General features: G+C 49.0%; 6 protein-coding genes across 6 annotated transcripts; 2 read left to right on the forward strand and 4 right to left on the reverse strand.

Moving 5' to 3' along the window:
* Nucleotides 1–192: 192 nt before the first annotated feature.
* On the reverse strand, nucleotides 193–1,074 carry N7525_004917 (uncharacterized protein; the record flags this gene model as incomplete). Its single annotated transcript, XM_002565331.1, has 1 exon — nucleotides 193–1,074. One exon carries the CDS (start codon nucleotides 1,072–1,074, stop codon nucleotides 193–195), a length of 882 nt encoding a protein of 293 aa, XP_002565377.1.
* Nucleotides 1,075–1,728: 654 nt separating this feature from the next.
* On the reverse strand, nucleotides 1,729–3,497 carry N7525_004918 (fungal specific transcription factor domain-containing protein; the record flags this gene model as incomplete). Its single annotated transcript, XM_061213217.1, has 4 exons — nucleotides 1,729–2,011; nucleotides 2,077–2,619; nucleotides 2,671–2,808; nucleotides 2,893–3,497. The coding sequence occupies 4 exons, from the start codon at nucleotides 3,495–3,497 to the stop codon at nucleotides 1,729–1,731; spliced, it is 1,569 nt and encodes a 522-aa protein (XP_061070238.1).
* A 924-nt stretch (nucleotides 3,498–4,421) lies between these two features.
* Nucleotides 4,422–7,703, reverse strand: N7525_004919 (putative beta-galactosidase; the record flags this gene model as incomplete). The annotated part of the gene is made up of 3 exons (XM_002565329.2): nucleotides 4,422–5,577; nucleotides 5,632–7,042; nucleotides 7,109–7,703. 3 exons carry the CDS (start codon nucleotides 7,701–7,703, stop codon nucleotides 4,422–4,424), a joined length of 3,162 nt encoding a protein of 1,053 aa, XP_002565375.1.
* Nucleotides 7,704–8,415: 712 nt separating this feature from the next.
* N7525_004920 (uncharacterized protein) lies at nucleotides 8,416–10,052 on the forward strand (the record flags this gene model as incomplete). The annotated part of the gene is made up of 2 exons (XM_002565328.1): nucleotides 8,416–9,415; nucleotides 9,475–10,052. 2 exons carry the CDS (start codon nucleotides 8,416–8,418, stop codon nucleotides 10,050–10,052), a joined length of 1,578 nt encoding a protein of 525 aa, XP_002565374.1.
* A 1,240-nt stretch (nucleotides 10,053–11,292) lies between these two features.
* Nucleotides 11,293–13,498, forward strand: N7525_004921 (putative MFS allantoate transporter; the record flags this gene model as incomplete). The annotated part of the gene is made up of 9 exons (XM_061213218.1): nucleotides 11,293–11,559; nucleotides 11,645–11,792; nucleotides 11,855–11,885; nucleotides 11,942–12,208; nucleotides 12,262–12,479; nucleotides 12,540–12,628; nucleotides 12,681–12,921; nucleotides 12,989–13,082; nucleotides 13,144–13,498. The coding sequence occupies 9 exons, from the start codon at nucleotides 11,293–11,295 to the stop codon at nucleotides 13,496–13,498; spliced, it is 1,710 nt and encodes a 569-aa protein (XP_061070239.1).
* A 638-nt stretch (nucleotides 13,499–14,136) lies between these two features.
* On the reverse strand, nucleotides 14,137–16,301 carry N7525_004922 (uncharacterized protein; the record flags this gene model as incomplete). The annotated part of the gene is made up of 3 exons (XM_061213219.1): nucleotides 14,137–14,806; nucleotides 14,869–15,687; nucleotides 15,742–16,301. 3 exons carry the CDS (start codon nucleotides 16,299–16,301, stop codon nucleotides 14,137–14,139), a joined length of 2,049 nt encoding a protein of 682 aa, XP_061070240.1.
* Nucleotides 16,302–18,427: the final 2,126 nt, after the last annotated feature.

Raw genomic sequence — 18,427 nt, forward strand, 5'->3', positions numbered from 1 at the left:
GATCAGTCACCATGGAATTAGGTAGTCTCTCTATGTTAACGGAATAGTGGTCCCTGATCGATCAACAAATTTCGTATACAGCCCTGAATATGATCAGAGCTTTTGCTGCATCATCAACTCGCGGATACTACTAATGTCTTCTTACACATACGCCAACTGCAGTACTTCACAAATCTCAGGATGCATTCCAGGTTATTGAAGACTATCGGAAATATCAAATCGCATCTGCAGGTCTCCATCATACTGCCAAGTATGAATTTGGAGAATGCGACGCGTACCCCTAGGAAAAGCACCCAAGACAAGAGCACCGACAGCTTTCCCCAACGGTGTCCCCATAATCTCCTGATAATCATCAGTATCGTACAGCCAAGTCCTCAGTTGGCTATCTCCCGCAAGCTCAAGCCCATATCTCGGATATAGCACCTTGACCACAAAGGCATGTGTGTCCTCGTTGACGACGGTCATGCGAAAGACGTACTTCAGAGACTCGATATCAAAGAAAGCCTCGTAGTGAGCCTGAGCAATTTGCGACCATTGAGGACCATCAAGTCTGACATTGTTGTCAGCGAAGATAGCAGTGTGTGCCACACGACCGTGGTATTTATTCCAACCCACAAACCCATCTTTCTCGACTCCAAGTTTGCGAAGATGTAGCTTGTGGTAATCCAGTCCAACGGGGAGATTGAGTGGACCAGGATCGCCGATTTCCTCTGGTGCACCAACCCATTCATTGCAGTACTCGTCCCATCGATACCTCTCATCGGAGGGGTGGATCAGCTGTTCCATCTTTATTGTGGATGGCGAGACGATACATGGCCTTTGGCAGTTGGAGTCCTCGGGGTAATTGATCCAGGTTTGGTAGTACCTTCCCTTCCGTCGGAATATGTTGATCATCTCCTCGGTCATTGCGGGGTGTAGATCCAGTACATCGGCCGGGGTTGTTTCGGCTTCAGGTGGTTGATCTTGACAACTGACACGCTTCTCGGGGCCTTGCTTTCCTGAGTCTTCGGGGTATCCCTCCCCAAGGACCGAGGCAGTTCCATCTAGACCAAGGCCTCTGCGAGTAGACGTCATGTTGAGAATGTCAATATAAAAGACAAGGCATGGATATGGTCAACGTATTATAGAGAGAAGAGAGTTGTGAGAAACTGGGGGCTACGCGAGAGCTAAATATGGAAGGTGAGACGGAACGTGACTTCGAATATCTCTCAAGTAAGATGCTATTAAGGCTTTTGGACGCATTATACCATAACCAGACGCGTATCCTTCAGACTATTGCTCTTCTGGATAGATAGAATACTCGATTATACTCGGAATGCGTCACGATTTAAGTATAGTAGATGCAATACCATCTGATCTCGAATTTCAACCCATATATGCTGGCGTGATCTTCCAAGATGCGATCTTTATGCTAATATGTGCCTACTGGCCATTATCAATGTATGTAGGTGCGTATTTCGGTGTTTTTGTTGGATGATCAGTGGACAATTAGACCATAGATAGACTGCACGCGTGGGCGGTTTCTCCTGAAGCTATAATAAGCCCAATTTAGATACTGGGTTGATACAGTTGGAGGGAGGCTTGGTTTATGACTTGCCCTTTATTTTTATTAGGGAGGTACAATGGGATTCTGTTGCTGGGTCCTACCAGGTAATAATCGTGAAAGTCTTGACTAGACGTATTCATCGGCGATCACGCAGAAAGGCGATTCTTTTCATCAATGTGTACTCAACCCTTGTTCTTTCGAAGGGATCCTGGAGAGAGACGTTGTTCTTCACCCTGAGAAGGAGCAAAGTCGGCACTTCTGCTCTCAAAGAACTCGTGAGCTTTCATGATCAATCTCAGGGCCTTCTCGACACCAGGAGAAACGGAGGATCCATGGACCGTCATCCATTGTTGTAAAAGCTGCTCCAGGTGAGGCCCTAGTTCTAGTAAGGCAATATGGCGAAGCTGCATTGTGAGCTGTGGATGACAGAAGCCGCCCATGAGAGTCAACATTGCCGTTTCGAGCCTAATAAGAGTATTTCTTATATCAGTAATAATGTACCACAGCCCAGAGGCCTGGATGAGACATACGAAAGTGAGCATGGCCATGTATCCACCATGACGGTATACGGCACCTGCTTCAGATACCTCAATTTGAATAGGCAAGTGTCGAGAGCAACCCGGCAACCATCGAGTACACGCAGGTTGTTGTTGAGGTCCCACAGTGGATTAGAGAGAGCCCATTCTAGATAAGGTCGATAGATGACACTTCGACAACTGAGATACCACTGTCTCAAATACTCGCTATGCGGATCATCTGCGGGTTTTCCATCATCGGGAAATTGGAGACTCGGAGGTAGTGTTTGATACCAATCTTGCAGCTGGCGCGCCAGCTCTTGGTTCACAGATGGAAAATTATTGGAATCAATTTGAAGACCAATGTCGCGGTCATACAGCATGTAGTGGGCTCGGTTGAGGAGCCTTCGGAGTGCTATCGATGCGAGAAAGTAGAATGTCGACTTTTCTTCCTCTTCAATAGCTTCATGCGAGTGGAATTTGCCCGGGAGTGAAAATATTGATTCGATCTCAGCATTGCAGTTTTGCGGAAGGGATGGCAATTCTGAAATATAATTGCTAGGGCCAGTCAGACTGCAATAATTGTAACGTTTCATTGCCCGTCCTTACCTTTCTAGTACAAAGCAAGACCAGAATATTCTGGTGATGCGTTCTCGATCGTCGCGCTCAGGATTGTCAAAGGGGCAAGAGAGCAGGAAACGACAACGAGTCGCCGCGCTGTTCACATAAGACCATGTTTGCAGCGGCCTTTGTAAAAATGAGAAGTAGAGTCTAAATATTCGTCAGCTTTGTCTTGACTCGCCGTTTCAGCCGGCAGCAATGTTGGCATACCCAGTCAGCAAGAGACATTGACATGCTTCGACATTCATCTCAATGTGGGCCAAGTGAAGCATCTTCATTGCGGCAGTGAACCATGACGCTCCTTGCAGCTTCAGCTGCTCAGACCTGCTTTCACAACTGTCTTCTTGGTCTGTCACGGAAGCGCCGACGCAGCCCAACGCCATGACTAATAATGCGAGACACGATTGGCAGCTAGGCTCCAGGTTCTCCTGCCATATCCTCAACTGCAACGATTTCAGATCGTCCAAGCTAATTGTCGGGAACCAAAAGTTATATGTCCGTTGGAATATACCTACCATATCTTTGACCTCTGACAAGCCCACGCTGGGAAATATGCCATATAGTTTGCTTTGAAAGGACGGCCGTCCATATTCGAGCGACAAAAACGATGATTCTGCCTCCTCTAATATTGAAGGATGATCACGGAAAACTGACCACCTCAAAAGAGACTCTGCCGAAGAGAGATGCCCTGACGAAAGCACTGCACTTTCCGTGGGGTCCCTAGTTGTCCACCGACCTGGATGATGGCGTGAATCCTGAGGTACCGGTGTAATTGTTGAACCAGGGGACGTTGAGTTGGCCTGGATACCATTCATCGCCCTTGAATTGGAATCCGTAGCCTGGAATTTATCATCAGCAAGTAAGACATGACCTTTGGCGACTCCATACGTACGACCATCCCCTTAAGTTCTTCAATAGAAGCTTCCATTCGCAAGACCGTATCCAAAATCATTTCACTTTTGCCTCTCCTGATTTGGGTCAGTCGCTGATTTTCGAAATGGCGTCAACCCACTTACGAAGTAGCTTCTGTTCCGTATAGACATGTTTGGTTCAGGCTCACACAGGGTCCACATGGATCCCGAGCATCACACCTGTCGAGTCTGTCAATCGCCAAGCACTACAAAACAAGGTGTGGCATCACTAGCCTCGTCTTGCGATGGCGGCATGAGTCGCACTGTGAGGTGGTTTAGTTTGGATGTTCGAACCAACTTGCTAGCCGAGGGAGAATGAGACGGACCGCTCGAGCCGCCCTGAATCTCTTCATTTCGAGCCAGGATACTGATATTGAGGAGATTTCCCCTAGCAAAGAAGTTCCTTGACCAACTTCGATAATGAGCTTGTATGGGCAGCAAATGAACGAATTAATGGCGCCAGCAGCAAGGACACGGGTGGGAAGGTCGACATGAACTTCGGACGACGTTAACGCGGGCGTGCACGTGATTCACCCATTTCGGCAGATAATTTCGGTTTCGCATATCTAATTAACCATATTTACATGGAAGTGATGAATCAAAGTGTGGATTTGGGGTATTTGAATGATACTAGTCATGGGTAGTTTATGAAAACCCGCCTGAGTGTTGCGAAACCGGGCGCGTGCACTAAAATGGTTCTATAGATGTGGACTACATAAGATGTAGATTTGACCAGCGGGTCGGGTTGAAAGGTTATCAGGGAATGATATTAGCAGTATATATGGGATTGCAGCTTATTTAGCAAACTAAAATCCGATCATTAAGTCTTCACAAAGAAACAGGCTCTAACAGCATACCAAAGGTGATATCCTGCACCTTAACCAGATGCTCATCCATAGGCCCTGGGCCACAGGCTGCAGTTCCCACGCCTGCAACTTGGTCATCCAATCTCAAAAACACCGCGTCATCTTTGACCAGATCACAAGGGTGTTGTGCCGCCTCAATAGTCTTATCGGAGTATTGACTAGCTGTCCAGTTCAAGCTTGCCGTTCCTCCGTTGACCACTGTACTTTGTTGCGGGCTTGCGCGGAAGCCTATGCCGTTCTTAGTGAGAAGCTCCACCCAAGCAGTGTCAGTGCGGTTTCCATTCTCCTGTGGAATGTCATAAACCGTCTGTAGTGACGCGATGTCATCAACATTCCACAAACCAAACTTCTGGGCAGCCTTCTTGTCCGGATAGGATTCTCCAGGACCAAGTCCGAGCCAGCGTGCTGACTGCAAATTAGAGTTTGCGCGAAGATTCATACCGACACGAGGAACAGTTGCCGGTGCAGCTCCAGTCGGTTGCAAGCTTATGGTAATTGACAACGACCCGTTGGGAGTGATGGTGTAACGCGCGAGACATTTCCATCCCCAGGAAAGAACTGGAGGCGAGAGGAACGTCTCGGTTTCGATACAAACACCTTCATTCTCCATCGAAAACATGTTGAATGAACGGAACTGGTTTGTGAGATTGTTCACTCCGAATCGCTTCGAATAGGGCGCCGCAGAAGGTACGTCGTTGTCTGTCGGAGGACGCCAGAAACCAGGTACCATGGCAAGCCCTGTGTCGGGATGCGGCTCAAGAATAGACGTCGAGTTGTATGTCCACTTCCTGAGATGTCCCCGAATGCGGTCAAACTCAAAGGACCAGTTGGCTCCGCTGACAGCCACAGTTGTCTTGGTGGAGTTGGTCGAGATAGCATCCTGAGCAGAGCTCAAGCTGACTGGGATTTTCTCGGTTGGCTTTGATACCAGCTGTTGGGTCCAAGCAACGACAAAGGCCCCCTGATCCCATTCAACCTTTCCTCGTTGCTCAACTGTAATAGTCAGATAGGCCGGGTGGACTTTGTGTTGGAAGAGATCTGTCGGGAGAGGAATCTCAGCAGTTTGGCCGGCGTGTAGAATGGGCAGCTCCAGCGGTCCGGTTTCCAAGGTTTTTGCTCTAGGTAGGAAGGTTAGCTTGCCTTGGGTCAATTGAGATGATAGTTAGACTCACTCTTTGTCAAACGACTCAAGCTTGTATGAAGCTTGAAGATGGCTTAGATCCGAGAAGTTGTACCGGTTCTTTAGAGCCAAAGCCTGTCCACTGACTTCCAACTTGACTGGTTCAAAGGCTCTCTTCAGCTCCAACAGACCTGGCAGAGGCTGGTGGGCGCTGTTCAAGAGACCATCCATCACAAACGTTCCATCATTCGGATAGTCGTCGAAGTCACCACCATAGGCATAAAAGCCGTCTTTCTGGTTGTTTCCTTCAACGTACAACCCGTGGTTGGCCCATTCCCAGATGAAACCACCCTGCAAACGCGGGATCTCATCGAAGCATTTCTCGTACTCCGTAAGCAGGCCGGGTCCGTTACCCATGGCATGAGCGTACTCACATAGAATGATAGGTTTGTCGAACTTGCCATTGTTCGAGACACCCTCAGTGGCTGCCAAAGACCGCAGCCGGCTGATCTCCGGGTACATGTAGCTGAACATGTCTGTAGTTTCCGCATGAATGTCGCCCTCGTAGTGGACCAAGCGTGTACTGTCGAAGGCCCGGGCATACTCTACCATAGAGCGTTGACATGTACCGAAAAAAGCCTCATTCCCCATAGACCAGATGATAATACTAGCATGGTTCTTGTCTCGCTGTATCAGAGAATGAACTCGATCAACGTAGGCTGCCCGCCAGGTAGGATTGTCTGACGTATGTGTACCACACTTGGGGAAAGTCATTGCCTTGCGCTCCTCGTATCCAAGAGTTTCGTCCATGTCCATTGGGCGTGAGACGGCGTCATAGAAGCCATGGCATTCAAGATCGGCTTCATCGATAACCCAGAAGCCCAGCTCATCAGCCATATCAAGAAGCCGAGGGTCAGGGGGATAGTGGCTGCAGCGAAGGGCATTGACGTTGTGAGCTTTCATGAGAAGCAGATCTTTCCTCATAAATTCCACCGGCACGGCACGACCCAAAAGGGGGTGGTGATCGTGTCGGTTGACTCCACGAAGCTGAATAGCCTTTCCGTTGACGGTAATGAGACCACCCTTCCGCTCAACTTTGCGGAAACCAGTGCGCTGAGTAGTTTTGAACGTCTCGTCGGATCTAGGAGTTTTCAGGAGCATCTCCACTTCGTACAGATACGGCTGCTCGGCAGTCCATTTCTTGGGGTTGGCAACAGGCAAGCTGAGTTCAACTGCGGATTTTGTTGGCTCCACGGTGCACTCTGTAGAAGCAATGACATGGCTGTTGCTCTCTACCGTCTCAATTAAATTGAGTGTAATAGTGCTTTTCTCCGAGACTTGATAGTCAATTGTTGCGAGAAGCGTCGCATTTTCGTATTCTGCATCGAGATCTGTGCGAATGAACCAGTCATTCAAACGATCGTTGGTTGGGAGCGCAATCAAAGTGATGTCCCGGAAAATTCCTATTACCATGAGATATATTAGCAGATGATCCTTTCACACTGTCGCATATCGAAAATTAAATTTACCAGATAGCCACCACTGATCCTGATCTTCGATATACGTAGCGTCTGACCACTGGTACACCCGCACAAAGACTTCATTGTCACCTTCCTGCAAAAATGGTGTGACGTCAAATTCAGAGGGGTTTCTGCTACCCTGCGCGTACCCGACCAGGGACTTATTCACCCAAACGTGGTACGCGCTATCGACGCCGTCGAATCGCAAACGGACCTCTGGTTTGTTGGCCTGCCACTCGGCCGGCACTTGGAACTTCCGACGGTATGTGCCCGTGGGGTTCTCGGTGGGTACGAAAGGAGGACACACTGGGATGGGGAATTGTGTGTTGGTATAATTTGGCTTTCCCCAACCCTGCAACTGCCAGTGACCTGGGACGTTGATGCTAGACCAGTCCCCATCAGAAGCCTTCTCGTTAGGCTCGGGAGCCTCCGGTGGTGACTGGGACATATTGAATTCCCAGACTCCATTGAGAAGTAGAGATGTAGAGGGAATATGATAAGAACGCGCGGGGAGGGTATTTCTGCGAAAAACCGCGGGGTTCATGAAGTCAGGGCATTTGGGATCGGCCTGCATGGCCAGCTCTTCGGTCTGCGGAGAGCCCATAATGGTAAAATGCGAACTTGAAGGGAATGAATTCGGACTCTTGGATCGACTAGGGAGTTTGGGCCAGCTCTGGTACTCCGCGTCCTTTATACCAGAGTGTTGGACTAGATGACGTCGGAGCTTGAGAAGCACCACAAGTGGGATTATTGTGCATATTTTATGGACCTAACGGGGGTTGGATGACTTGTCGGCGTGTAGTGCAGGACTCGGCATGCAATTATCACCTGTTGTCGCGGGTCTATCGGAGCCGGTGAGGTGTGGAGTTAATTTCGCGGAGAGAGTGGATATTCACTAACCAATAGAAGCCTCTGGGGGTAACGGCGCCGGGGAAATCGGAGCCGTAGGAGATTTTGGGAATTTCGAAGGTTTCAGTTTCCCACAAAAAGTGAAGATGTCCAATCTCCATCCTATCACGTGTACATGTGGATCTCGACGGGTGTATCGGGGAACACGTTAGTGTCTCAACTCGTCCTTCGGCAAAGCGAACTTGGCAGCCAACTTCCCCAGATCTTAATATGACCCGGGGCCGAGAATCTGTACCCCGAGGCTGGCCCAGAAGAATGCGGAGGTAGTAGGCACATGGTATGAGAAGCTTGAAGTATTAAATCTACGAAATTCCCCACCTAACAGCAGCAGGATTTTCTTAGTTTTCTTGATCGAATTTCCTTTAAAATCCCTCGGACACTCTTGTCCTTTTCCCCCCTTTTCCACTATGGGTCTTGATCAAGACAAATCTGGTGAAATTGTCCACTTGGAGGCTACTCCAGTGACGATGGATCCCACCTATATGAAGCAGTCTGAGCACCCTGATGGAGTCTCCGGATCTGTTATGAGCTTGAAGGTGGCCCTTACCAATTACCGGAATTCTCTACTGTTCAGTCTGTTCTTCTGCTTCTCTGCTGTTCTTTGGGGTTACGACATGCAGGTCAGCGGAGGCCTTCTTGCTGCTCCCGAGTTCCGCGCGGTGTTTGGATACACCCAGGCTGATGGCACGACTATCCTCCCGGCGGAATGGCAAGCTGCTTTCAATATGATCGCCACAGTTGGTGGAATGATTGGAAGTCTGCTCTGCGGCCCTATCTCGCCTTACGCAGGTCGAAAGATGACTTTGACCATCGCATGTGTCATCTCCAGTGGCTCCGTCTTCTTGCAGTTCTTTGCGTTCACTCGGGGTGTTCTGCTTGCTGGAAAATTGATCAACGGCATCGCACTCGGCATGTTCCTTGTCACCGCGTGTGCCTACTGTTCCGAGGCCTGTCCTGTCGTGCTTCGCGGCATCACCATTGCCATGGTCAATCTCTTTGTTGTTGTCGGCCAGCTCCTCGGGAACTGCCTCATCAAGGCTTTCGGTGGGCGATCAGACAGTTTTGCCTACAGAATCCCCTTTTCTTTTCAGTGGATTTTCCCGGCGATCCTTCTTGCTGGCGTGTGGTTCTGCCCTGAATCCCCGTATTGGTATGTCCAAAGGGGCAAGCATACAGAGGCGAAAAAGTCCCTCGAACGATTCCAGACGGGCGGAAGCATTGATAGCTGGCTTATTGAGATCCAAGAGACAGTTCGTATAGAAGAGGAATCAGCATCGTCTGCTAGCTACTTGGATTGTTTCCGAGGAACTGATCTCCGTCGGACCCTCATTGTTATGTCGGTTTGGACTATCAACTCTTTCAGTGGTGTCAACTTTGTGCTCAGCTACTCAACGTACTTCTTCCAAAGTAAGTCTCATCAAGTCCACATTCATTTTTGTTAACTAATAGATCTTTTCCAATTATAGTCGCCGGCATCCCTACCTCTTCATCGTTCGACATGGGCGTCGGCGTGACTGCAGTTGGTGTCCTAGGAAACATCTGCTCGTGGTGGGTCATCAACATGATCGGTCGCAGAGCTCTCGTCCCTGGTATGCTCATTCTCACTGTGATTCTCTTCATCATTGGCATTCTAGACGTGGTACCGGGTTACAACTCCTCCACTGCCATGGGCCAGTGCGTATTGATTATCGTCTGGAACTTCTTCTACGACCTCACTCTTGGACCTCTTGGATACGTGATCTGCGGAGAAATGTCTTCCACTCGGTTGCGGTCATACGGCGTCAGCATTGGTTTCTTTACGCAAAATTTCTGGACTTTGATTATGACGCTCACGACGCCTTACATGATAAACCCTGATGAAGGTAACCTTCGTGGCAAGACAGGCTTCATCTTTGGTGGATTCTCAGTCATTGCCTGTATCTGGACTTACTTCTGCTTGCCAGAGACCAAAGGCAGGACCTTTGAGCAGCTGGATCATATGTTTGAGCAGAAGATCTCGGCACGCAAATTTGCCGAGTATGACCAAAGACCACATGAAGGATAAGCTGGGGTAACCGTTCATATCCCGTCCAGGCATAGGTTCCACTCCTAGACAGCTGTATAAATACACAGTACCTTGGTACCTGATTCTAGATTATTCTATGGACTTTCTCAGTAGACTCGTAATCAATGTAGCCCAAGGCTGGGAAGTCCTTACAGTCAAAGCCAAGAGTAATGTCTCCTCGCTGGCCAGTGTATCTTAATGGTTGTTCCACAATAGTGTAGTAAATTTCCATATGCCCTACCTTTAATCCCCATATATAATGCTGTAAGACTACTAAGATCTACAGTCAATATGGATAACCTCTAGGGTAATCCAGTATATACCTTTGGACTAATCACACCACCTCGGCAACCCTTAACTTTCTTGGAGGCTTAAGTGATCCTTGGCATTATAAATGCCGAAGGGGACTTTTGACACTATTGTAGAAGAGCGTTTTACCTTTGTTGGAGAATTATTACAGGACCATTTTACTGGGAAAGTATTGCTGTCGTTTATCCACGGCAGTACCTTATAAAAAGGCCTTTTCGCCTTCTCCCTCTAATGTTGCCTCGGTGACGTTTTATTTATTCCTGTTTATCTTTCTGTAAATATTTCGGCATGTTGCTTGTCCGGTTACAAACTTGCCCGCGGCGAAGCTAGGTTAGGCGAAACCTACGGTGGCCGCTTTGGCATGAGAGAACTCCGTAGTAGCCTGTATTTATCGCCCAGTGATGGGTCGGGGTAAATAGCAAGGTTTAGTCCACCTGGGCAGCGGCACAATCCCCGACCTCTCGGACTTCCACCGACCACAGCAGCTCCCTTTGTGCTAGACAAACTTTACCATTCAGTTAGACTTGTTGAGAGCGACTAGCGCAACGAACCGGGTTAAGCTGTGCTTTATATTCCAGTCTGCTCTACTCGTCAGCCAAGACCAACCTTCCCCACGTTTTGACCAGATCGTCTTCGCGTGGGGGCCCCGAACTGGGTCTTCCCCGCAGATGATCCTTTACTATTCCCCTTGCGGCAGGCAAGCTTTGAAATTCGCGGGGGATACGAGATGGCTGCTCTTTGTGGGCTTTTCGACATTGTCTCGAATCATGGAGGGAGACTCGGGGTCGTCCCGAGGTTGTCATTATGACTTTGCACATTTCTTACCGTCCCATCCCGCGGCACTGGTCTTGTATTACATATATATTCTCCATCTAGTCGAATTTCGTGGATTTTTCTTGTCCACTTCCTGTCATACAAAGGTAACTCCACTATGGCGAACCATGCTTCACAAGATGTTGGCTCAAAGGCCAATATCGCCGAGGTTCCCACTATCAGCCATGCAGAAAGCAACCAAGAACACTCCAAATTCAAGTCTGCCAAAAATGTCGACGGCGATACGGCCATGGCGCTATTTGATGACCCGGACGAGCTCCACGAAGATGTCGATCCCGTGGAAGCGAGAAAGCTATTGTGGAAGATTGACTTCATGATATTGCCCTACTTGGCTGTTTGCTATGCGTTCTTCTACATTGATAAGGTAAGTTTCTTTTATTGATTATTACTTGCCTATTTTATGCCTTTTAGCCAAAAGTTTGTGCTAATAGCACGCATTTTGAGGACAGACAACGTTGAGCTACGCTGCTATTTTTGGGATTCGGGAAGATCTCGATCTTCATGGAACGCGGTATAACTGGCTGAGCAGTATCTTCTACTTTGGTTTCTTAGCATGGGCATTCCCTACCAATTTTTTGATGCAGCGTCTTCCAATCGGTATGATTCTCCCATTGCACGCCGGACAATTTGACTGGATATACATCTGATAATTGGTTTAGGGAAATACCTGGGTGCGAATATTTTTATGTGGTTTGTTGGACTGACCCCGTAGATAGTACAACTCAATACTAACATTTATTTTCAAGGGGTGCCTTCCTCATGATCCAAGCTGCCTGTAACAGCTTCGAGACCCTCGCTGTTCTTCGAGCCCTTGGCGGTGCCGCCGAGGCCTGCGCTGACCCAGCTTTCATGCTCATCACGAGCATGTGGTATACCCGTCGTGAACAGCCAGTGCGTCTGGGACTGTGGTATACAGCAAACGGACTCGGGATTGCATTGGGTGGACTATTAGGCTATGGAATTGGTCACCTCAAAGGCGCGCTACCGTCTTGGAAATACGAGTTTCTTGTGATGTATGTCAATTTCCTCCTGTCCTTGGAACTGCCATTTTACTAACCTTCTTTAGTGGTGCACTATGTTCTGCCTGGGGCATTGTCATGTTTATCTTCCTCCCAGATTCACCTGTTACAGCAAAAGGACTTAGCAAGAGAGAGCGCCGCATCGCCGTTGAGCGTCTACGAGAAAACCAGACTGGTGTCGAGAATAAGCATCTCAAGCCATATCAGATCCTGGAGGCTTTCATGGATTATAAGCTCTACATGTTCTTCATTCTTGGCATGGTTTGTATGTAACTTCCAAGATTGTGCCAGATCCGAACCGGTGCATTGACTAACATCTACACAGGCAATATTCCCAACGGTGGTATCTCAAACTTCGGAACTATCATCATCAAAGGGTTTGGGTTCTCGACATTGGTGACCACTCTTATGCAGGTAAGATTAATTTGATAACCACGTGGTCTTCAGCTAACATGAAACGCAATAGATTCCATACGGCTTTATCATTGCTGTCTCGATTTTGATATGCGTCTACCTCAACGACCGCTTCGAAAATCGACGATGCCTTTTCATCCTTATCTTCCTGATTCCTAATATTGCCGGCGCCTTTGGTCTTCGCTTTGTTCCCATCCAACACAGTGTAGGTCGCTTAATTTGTTATTACCTGACAGGCCCGTACAATGCTGCATTTGTACTCGTTTTGAGTATGCAAATGGCCAACACCGCTGGTATGTGAATCTTTCTTCTAGTTCTTAATTAAATAAATCACGGAAGCTAATCATATTATGTATTTAGGCCATACTAAGAAAGTCGTCACCAACGCTGTGCTCTTCCTAGGGTACTGCACTGGAAACATTGCTGGGCCATTCTTCTATAAAACTGATCAATCGTGCGTTTTTCCTCAGGATAGTCCTTTAACTTCTATAACTAAGAGCTAACTCGAACTATAGACCGACCTATGAGCTCGGCATCTGGTCCATGATTGTGTCACACTTGATTGAGGCCGTTTTAATCAGCATCCTTGGTCTAATGTTGCGCTGGGAAAATCAAAAGCGCGATCGCATCCAGTCCCAGATGGAGGGTGGTCTCGAAGGGAGAGATCTGGATGCGACTGCGTTTTTGGATTTGACGGACCGAGAAAATCTGAAGTATGTCTCTCTATGTTGTCCTGCTTCTACGTTGCTACCCTCCCTCAAATCTGGTATGAAAGTGAATAACGGTTTCCAACAGTTTCCGATACATCTATTGAGCCAGATGAACTGGACTCGGGGTGATCAAATCACCTCGTGGAAGAACTTCTTGTGAGCTAGACCATCGGTGGTGAATACTTCCCGATTCATCAACACCAGTTGAAGACGACTTTATAGCACTTAGACGATCCGAAGCTGGTGCTGATATATTGGAGCTGTTTGTATGGCCATAGACAGAACACTTGAAAAGCATGTGTGTCTTCTCTGCTAGGTAAATAATGAATGGACTCGATACAGAGCATCTAAGAAACCCCACAACGACCACGGCCAGCCTGGTTGAAAAAGCATATCCCACGAACCCAGTATGAGTAGTTTAGCATCACTCGATTTGAGGCGCTACTCCAAGATTAAACCCATTCCTTCAATGATGGCCAGTTCGCTTTGATGAGCTTTGGTTCAGGATGCAATGTAGCCCATATCTAGTAAACCTCGTCAGAGGAAGTCCTGCGTATCCGTCCACTCATTGGATGATTATTTATACGTTCTCCCCTCGATCCAGACATCAAACGATATTGCTCGCGGCGTGCTCGAAGACTCTCGACTCTGTTTTATAAAAGAAAAAGAAAAAGAAAAACCCTTACAAGTCATTGGTACACACGCTGCGACTCGGGCATCTCAACCTCATCAGCCGAAAACGTACAATGCCCCATCAGGCCCTCAAGAGGCACAGCTCCCCACTTGAGTGGCATGAACTCAACCCCCCTCAGGGGGATCCATCTGCTGATCCTTCTCATCCAGGTTAGGGTCATACTTCGGATGACAAGCAGCCGCGATCGCCAAACTACAACTACCAGCAATCTGCATACCAGACGCGAACTTCATCCGGCCCATCCCGACAAGGCACGCAAACATAAACACCCAGACGGCCATCGCGCTAACAATCGCAACGGGGGTATATCCGCAAGTGACGAGGTCGCGACCCGGCGCACGGACGAATCGCTCGTCATACGCCTCAATACCGACCAGGAAGAGGCTCTGCGAAATAAGCCAGTGCAGGATCGCAGAGGTTCCCATGAGAGGTATCGCGTAGCGGTACGGTAGCGAGAGGAAGTAGCTACTCCGCTGCGCATACTGCGGGTTCCAGGAGACGCGGACGCCGCGACGGGAGATGGCGTATGTGCTCCACTCCGCGGCGAGGGTCATGGTCGTTATAACTCCATTAAAGACGAAATATAGAGCCGAGAAGATGAGTTGTGGGGTGTTGGCGATGATTGTGTTGCCGACCATGGACTCGGGCCAGCTGTTGCCTTTGATGAGGGCTTGTGCGTTTATGGACCCGAACTCGGCGTTCCAGACTTCGTGGCCGTCTTCGCTCAGCGCGAGACCTAGGAGGCCTGCACATATGATAAAGGCTATTGCCCAGCTGATGTACACGACATGGTCAGTTATCGCTCCACGTTTACGCCAGGGGTGTGGTCTGCTCACAGGAACCCAACGAGCGCCCACTTCCCCGGGGTCACTGCAGAGTACCACCTCTTCCGGGTATTTTCATATGCCATCGGGTAATAGCGCTTCTTAGGTACAATGGATCTCCTGGGTATCTCTTGTATCTCCATTCCAGGCATCAAACACCTGCCCAGGGCCTTTTTGTCAGGCTGTTGCAGGAACGAAGCCACCGCGTCTCCAGTTGTAAGCATCGGCAATTCATTCGTCACGATGGCCATATAGCACAGGATAATTGCCTTTACTGCATTAACCACGATGACCACAATCGTCAGCGACAACGAATACTGCAACTTGCAGTGCTCCGGCAGCGGCGCGCTGAGGCACGAGTTCACGGTATAGTTACCGTTAGTGCCACACACGAACCAGTTACCCTGCTCTGCGCTGGCGTAAATATCCGATAGGTAGGTGCTGCAGTAAGCGTCGGCATCTGGCGGGCATAACCATTCGTATGGATCGCCGGTGGGCGGGCCCTGGATGTGAGTATCCCATGGTTTATACACGTCCTGGAACCCGACCCATTCGTAGGTGAGAGTCGTGTTGACGTCCTCGGTGACGAGGAGCAGACCGCCGTGCTTTGTTTGGTAAGTTGTTGCGTAGGCGTCGATGCACGCGTGCGTGTCGAGGTGAATCAGGGTGCCATTCTGGGCGCTGGAATATAACCAGTCGAATGAAGCGGTGTCTTCTACAGTCAGGTCGCCTGCTTCAAGATCCTCTCGTGGCTGCGTTCCAAGCGAGGAGTGGCCGGCAAATATCGTGTACGAGTATGCGGCTGTAGTAGAGAAGATGGTCGAGTTGTACCTGAAGAGCGACAGCCTGTCAGCCAACCCAATAAAGAAGTTATGCGGTACTCACACGAGGTGGAGAGGAAGAGACGAAAGTACCAGGCATATCCACATGGTACGCCGCTTCTTGGGGATGTAAAAGAGGTTTCGTAGACTGGGAATGCCAATATCCAGCCAGGTATCCCTTCCATGCGCATCATCAACGTCCTGCCTCGTCGGCGCACAGAGGCATTGCTGCAGCACTGTTAGTCCCGCCCAGTCATACACAAGGGTCCCATGTACCATGCCATAGTTGCTCGCACCCAGGAGTGTGGTACTGAGGATGTTAATGAGTAAGTGCAGTCCTGTACTCAGATGACGCACGTTGCCACAGTCGCCCTCGTAGAGTATCCCGCGGTCATCTTTCAGGCGATTTCGATCTACAACCCAGAGCAGGAAGCCAAGGTTGAAGCAGAGCACAATGATGCAGGCAGCTGATGCGAGGGCTAGAGCGAACCTCGAGCCTGAGAGCCACTTGTACAGCCTACCGTGTTTCGGTCCACCTTGTTTCAGACGGTTCGTATCGCACATGGGGTTGTCGGAATCGACGAGGGGCAGTTCATGCTCTTCTTGCGGAGCCTGGAGGGTCATCTCGCTGTCAGGGCGTGGCGTCAGGTGCACTGAAGCCCTGTTGACAAAAGATCAGGTCACTGCGACCGAGGCACTGGGCGGGGGCATCCTCTTCAAGTTTTATGGGGATCACTTGAGCCGCATCTTGGGGCCATGGATTCGGATCCTGGGGTTTGGCCCCAGGTTGTTGGACTTGGGAGAGGCTGTGCTAAGTATCGAGAGGGTCAAGCACGCACTGGATTGGCTCAAACTCGCCCTAGACGAGGCTGGCTCTCGGATCATCTCGATATCCCGTCGCAGCTGTGGCTTCGGGGAAGGTAGGCTGCCTTTCTAGGCTAACCAAGGTCCCCGACCGCGAATGAGGATTGACAACCATAGATTTAAAACGTAAAAGGAGAGGTAAAACCGTGCCCCGGAATTTGTTGGCAACTCTACACCGGCCGATTGACCCAGGTTGGTGAGGTTGGTGAGAATAACGAATTTAATGCAGCAGTGCCTGCACAGCCTGAATACGGTTTCCCCTTAAAACACCCACTTCTCGGCCCGTACCCGAAACCACCCATCCACGGGTCCACGGGTGGACCCTAAGCCGTATTAGGTTAAACCAATTGGAACCTTGGAACCAACCTTGGAAGGTTCAATGTTCCCCTGTTTTGCCGTATTGTGGTATTGCAAGTACTACCACAACCTACAGTGACACCTCCTTAGTTTCAACACCCCTTATTCTGCCGATCGTAATCTACCAATCAAAAATATTAAATAATGGGCGGTATAACTATTTAAGTAGGCGGTGCGTTTCTTTAAGAAGGCGGTAGCTGACGGGGTGCTGAAATTTAAGAGGTGTCACTGTAGATTGTTACATTCAGACCAAACTTACTAGTACACTCGCCATACACTTAATTTCTGTCTAATATCTTATCGATGCTTTTAAGTTTTGTAGATACCTGACAACATGTATGCCCATTTCGAAGAAATTGCTTTCATCTGTCTTCAAGCTTATGTGGTATCTATGTCTTCTTTTGAGTGTACATTGAAGGTCACCGCATCAATCGCGAGTTCCTTGCGGTCATTCTCTTGCATAGGCGTAGAATAACTAGCACCTGGCACTAAGCATCTTCTTCAGAGTGGGGCGATTTATTCGCTTCCTTGGATTCCAGAAAGTACATTGCAAACACAGCGAGCATGAGATACAGAAAACCTATAACTATAAGCGACGAATACCGTAAATGTCGGATGACTTACTCCACGTGAAGCTCATACACTCATAACCGAAGAGTGTCTTAAGAGAACCGCCTAGGATTGGGCCAATCATCGTACCGAGGGAGGCAGTAACGTCCATTATAGCGATTACGCGTGATACGCCATATTCGGCCCCCAAATGACCCGCGTTCTTCTTATGCATCGTTTTCGAAGCAGCTGTTAATAGACTGTTAATATCCATTCATTATCGTCGTATACAAATCCTTGGGACAAGGGCCACTTACCGGTCAACTCGGCAGGCGCGATACTAGACACAAATGGCCGCAATATGCCGATAGCAATGACAGAAGTTGAGTAAATACTTTTGCCGCTAGTCTGGGCACTGAACCAGGAGAAGCTATCGCTCCCTGCAATTCCCGAAAGGGTTAAAAATAACGCCTGGAGAATAGAACCGATTACCGCTGGATATCGTGCCCTAACCCTGTCACGGACCCAACTAGCAAGGGGACCGATCAGAATACCTGGAATAGTAAGACCAGCAAATAGGAGCCCGGCTGAATCTGGGCCCCATTCAAACCTCTCTTGGATGTGCGAGGGAAGCGTCGAATAAAGGCTCGTACTTATAGTTATGCTCGAACATGTAATAACCAAACAGATTAGGATACGGCCGTTGCAGAGCAGCGAGATCTAGAAGCCCCCGGTGCTGGATTGGACTTCTTGATTTAGTAGCGGGCTACTGGGCTTAGAGGAAGAGACTTCGGACGGACGCTCAATCATAAGTACACGTGCGACAAGGTCTATAAGTAGAACTAGTAGCGGAATTGTCTATAACACACGATAACTGACAATCTCGTACAGTAGGCCAGAGATTGCGGGCCCGCTAATCGTCCCTGAATTGGCGTATGAAATCACTAATCCTATTGCCGAACCTATATTATTCGCACTTA

Source organism: Penicillium rubens (assembly GCF_028828025.1).
Source record: "Penicillium rubens strain IBT 27055 chromosome Unknown utg000002l_segment0_segment0, whole genome shotgun sequence".
Taxonomy (NCBI): Eukaryota; Fungi; Ascomycota; class Eurotiomycetes; order Eurotiales; family Aspergillaceae; genus Penicillium; species Penicillium rubens.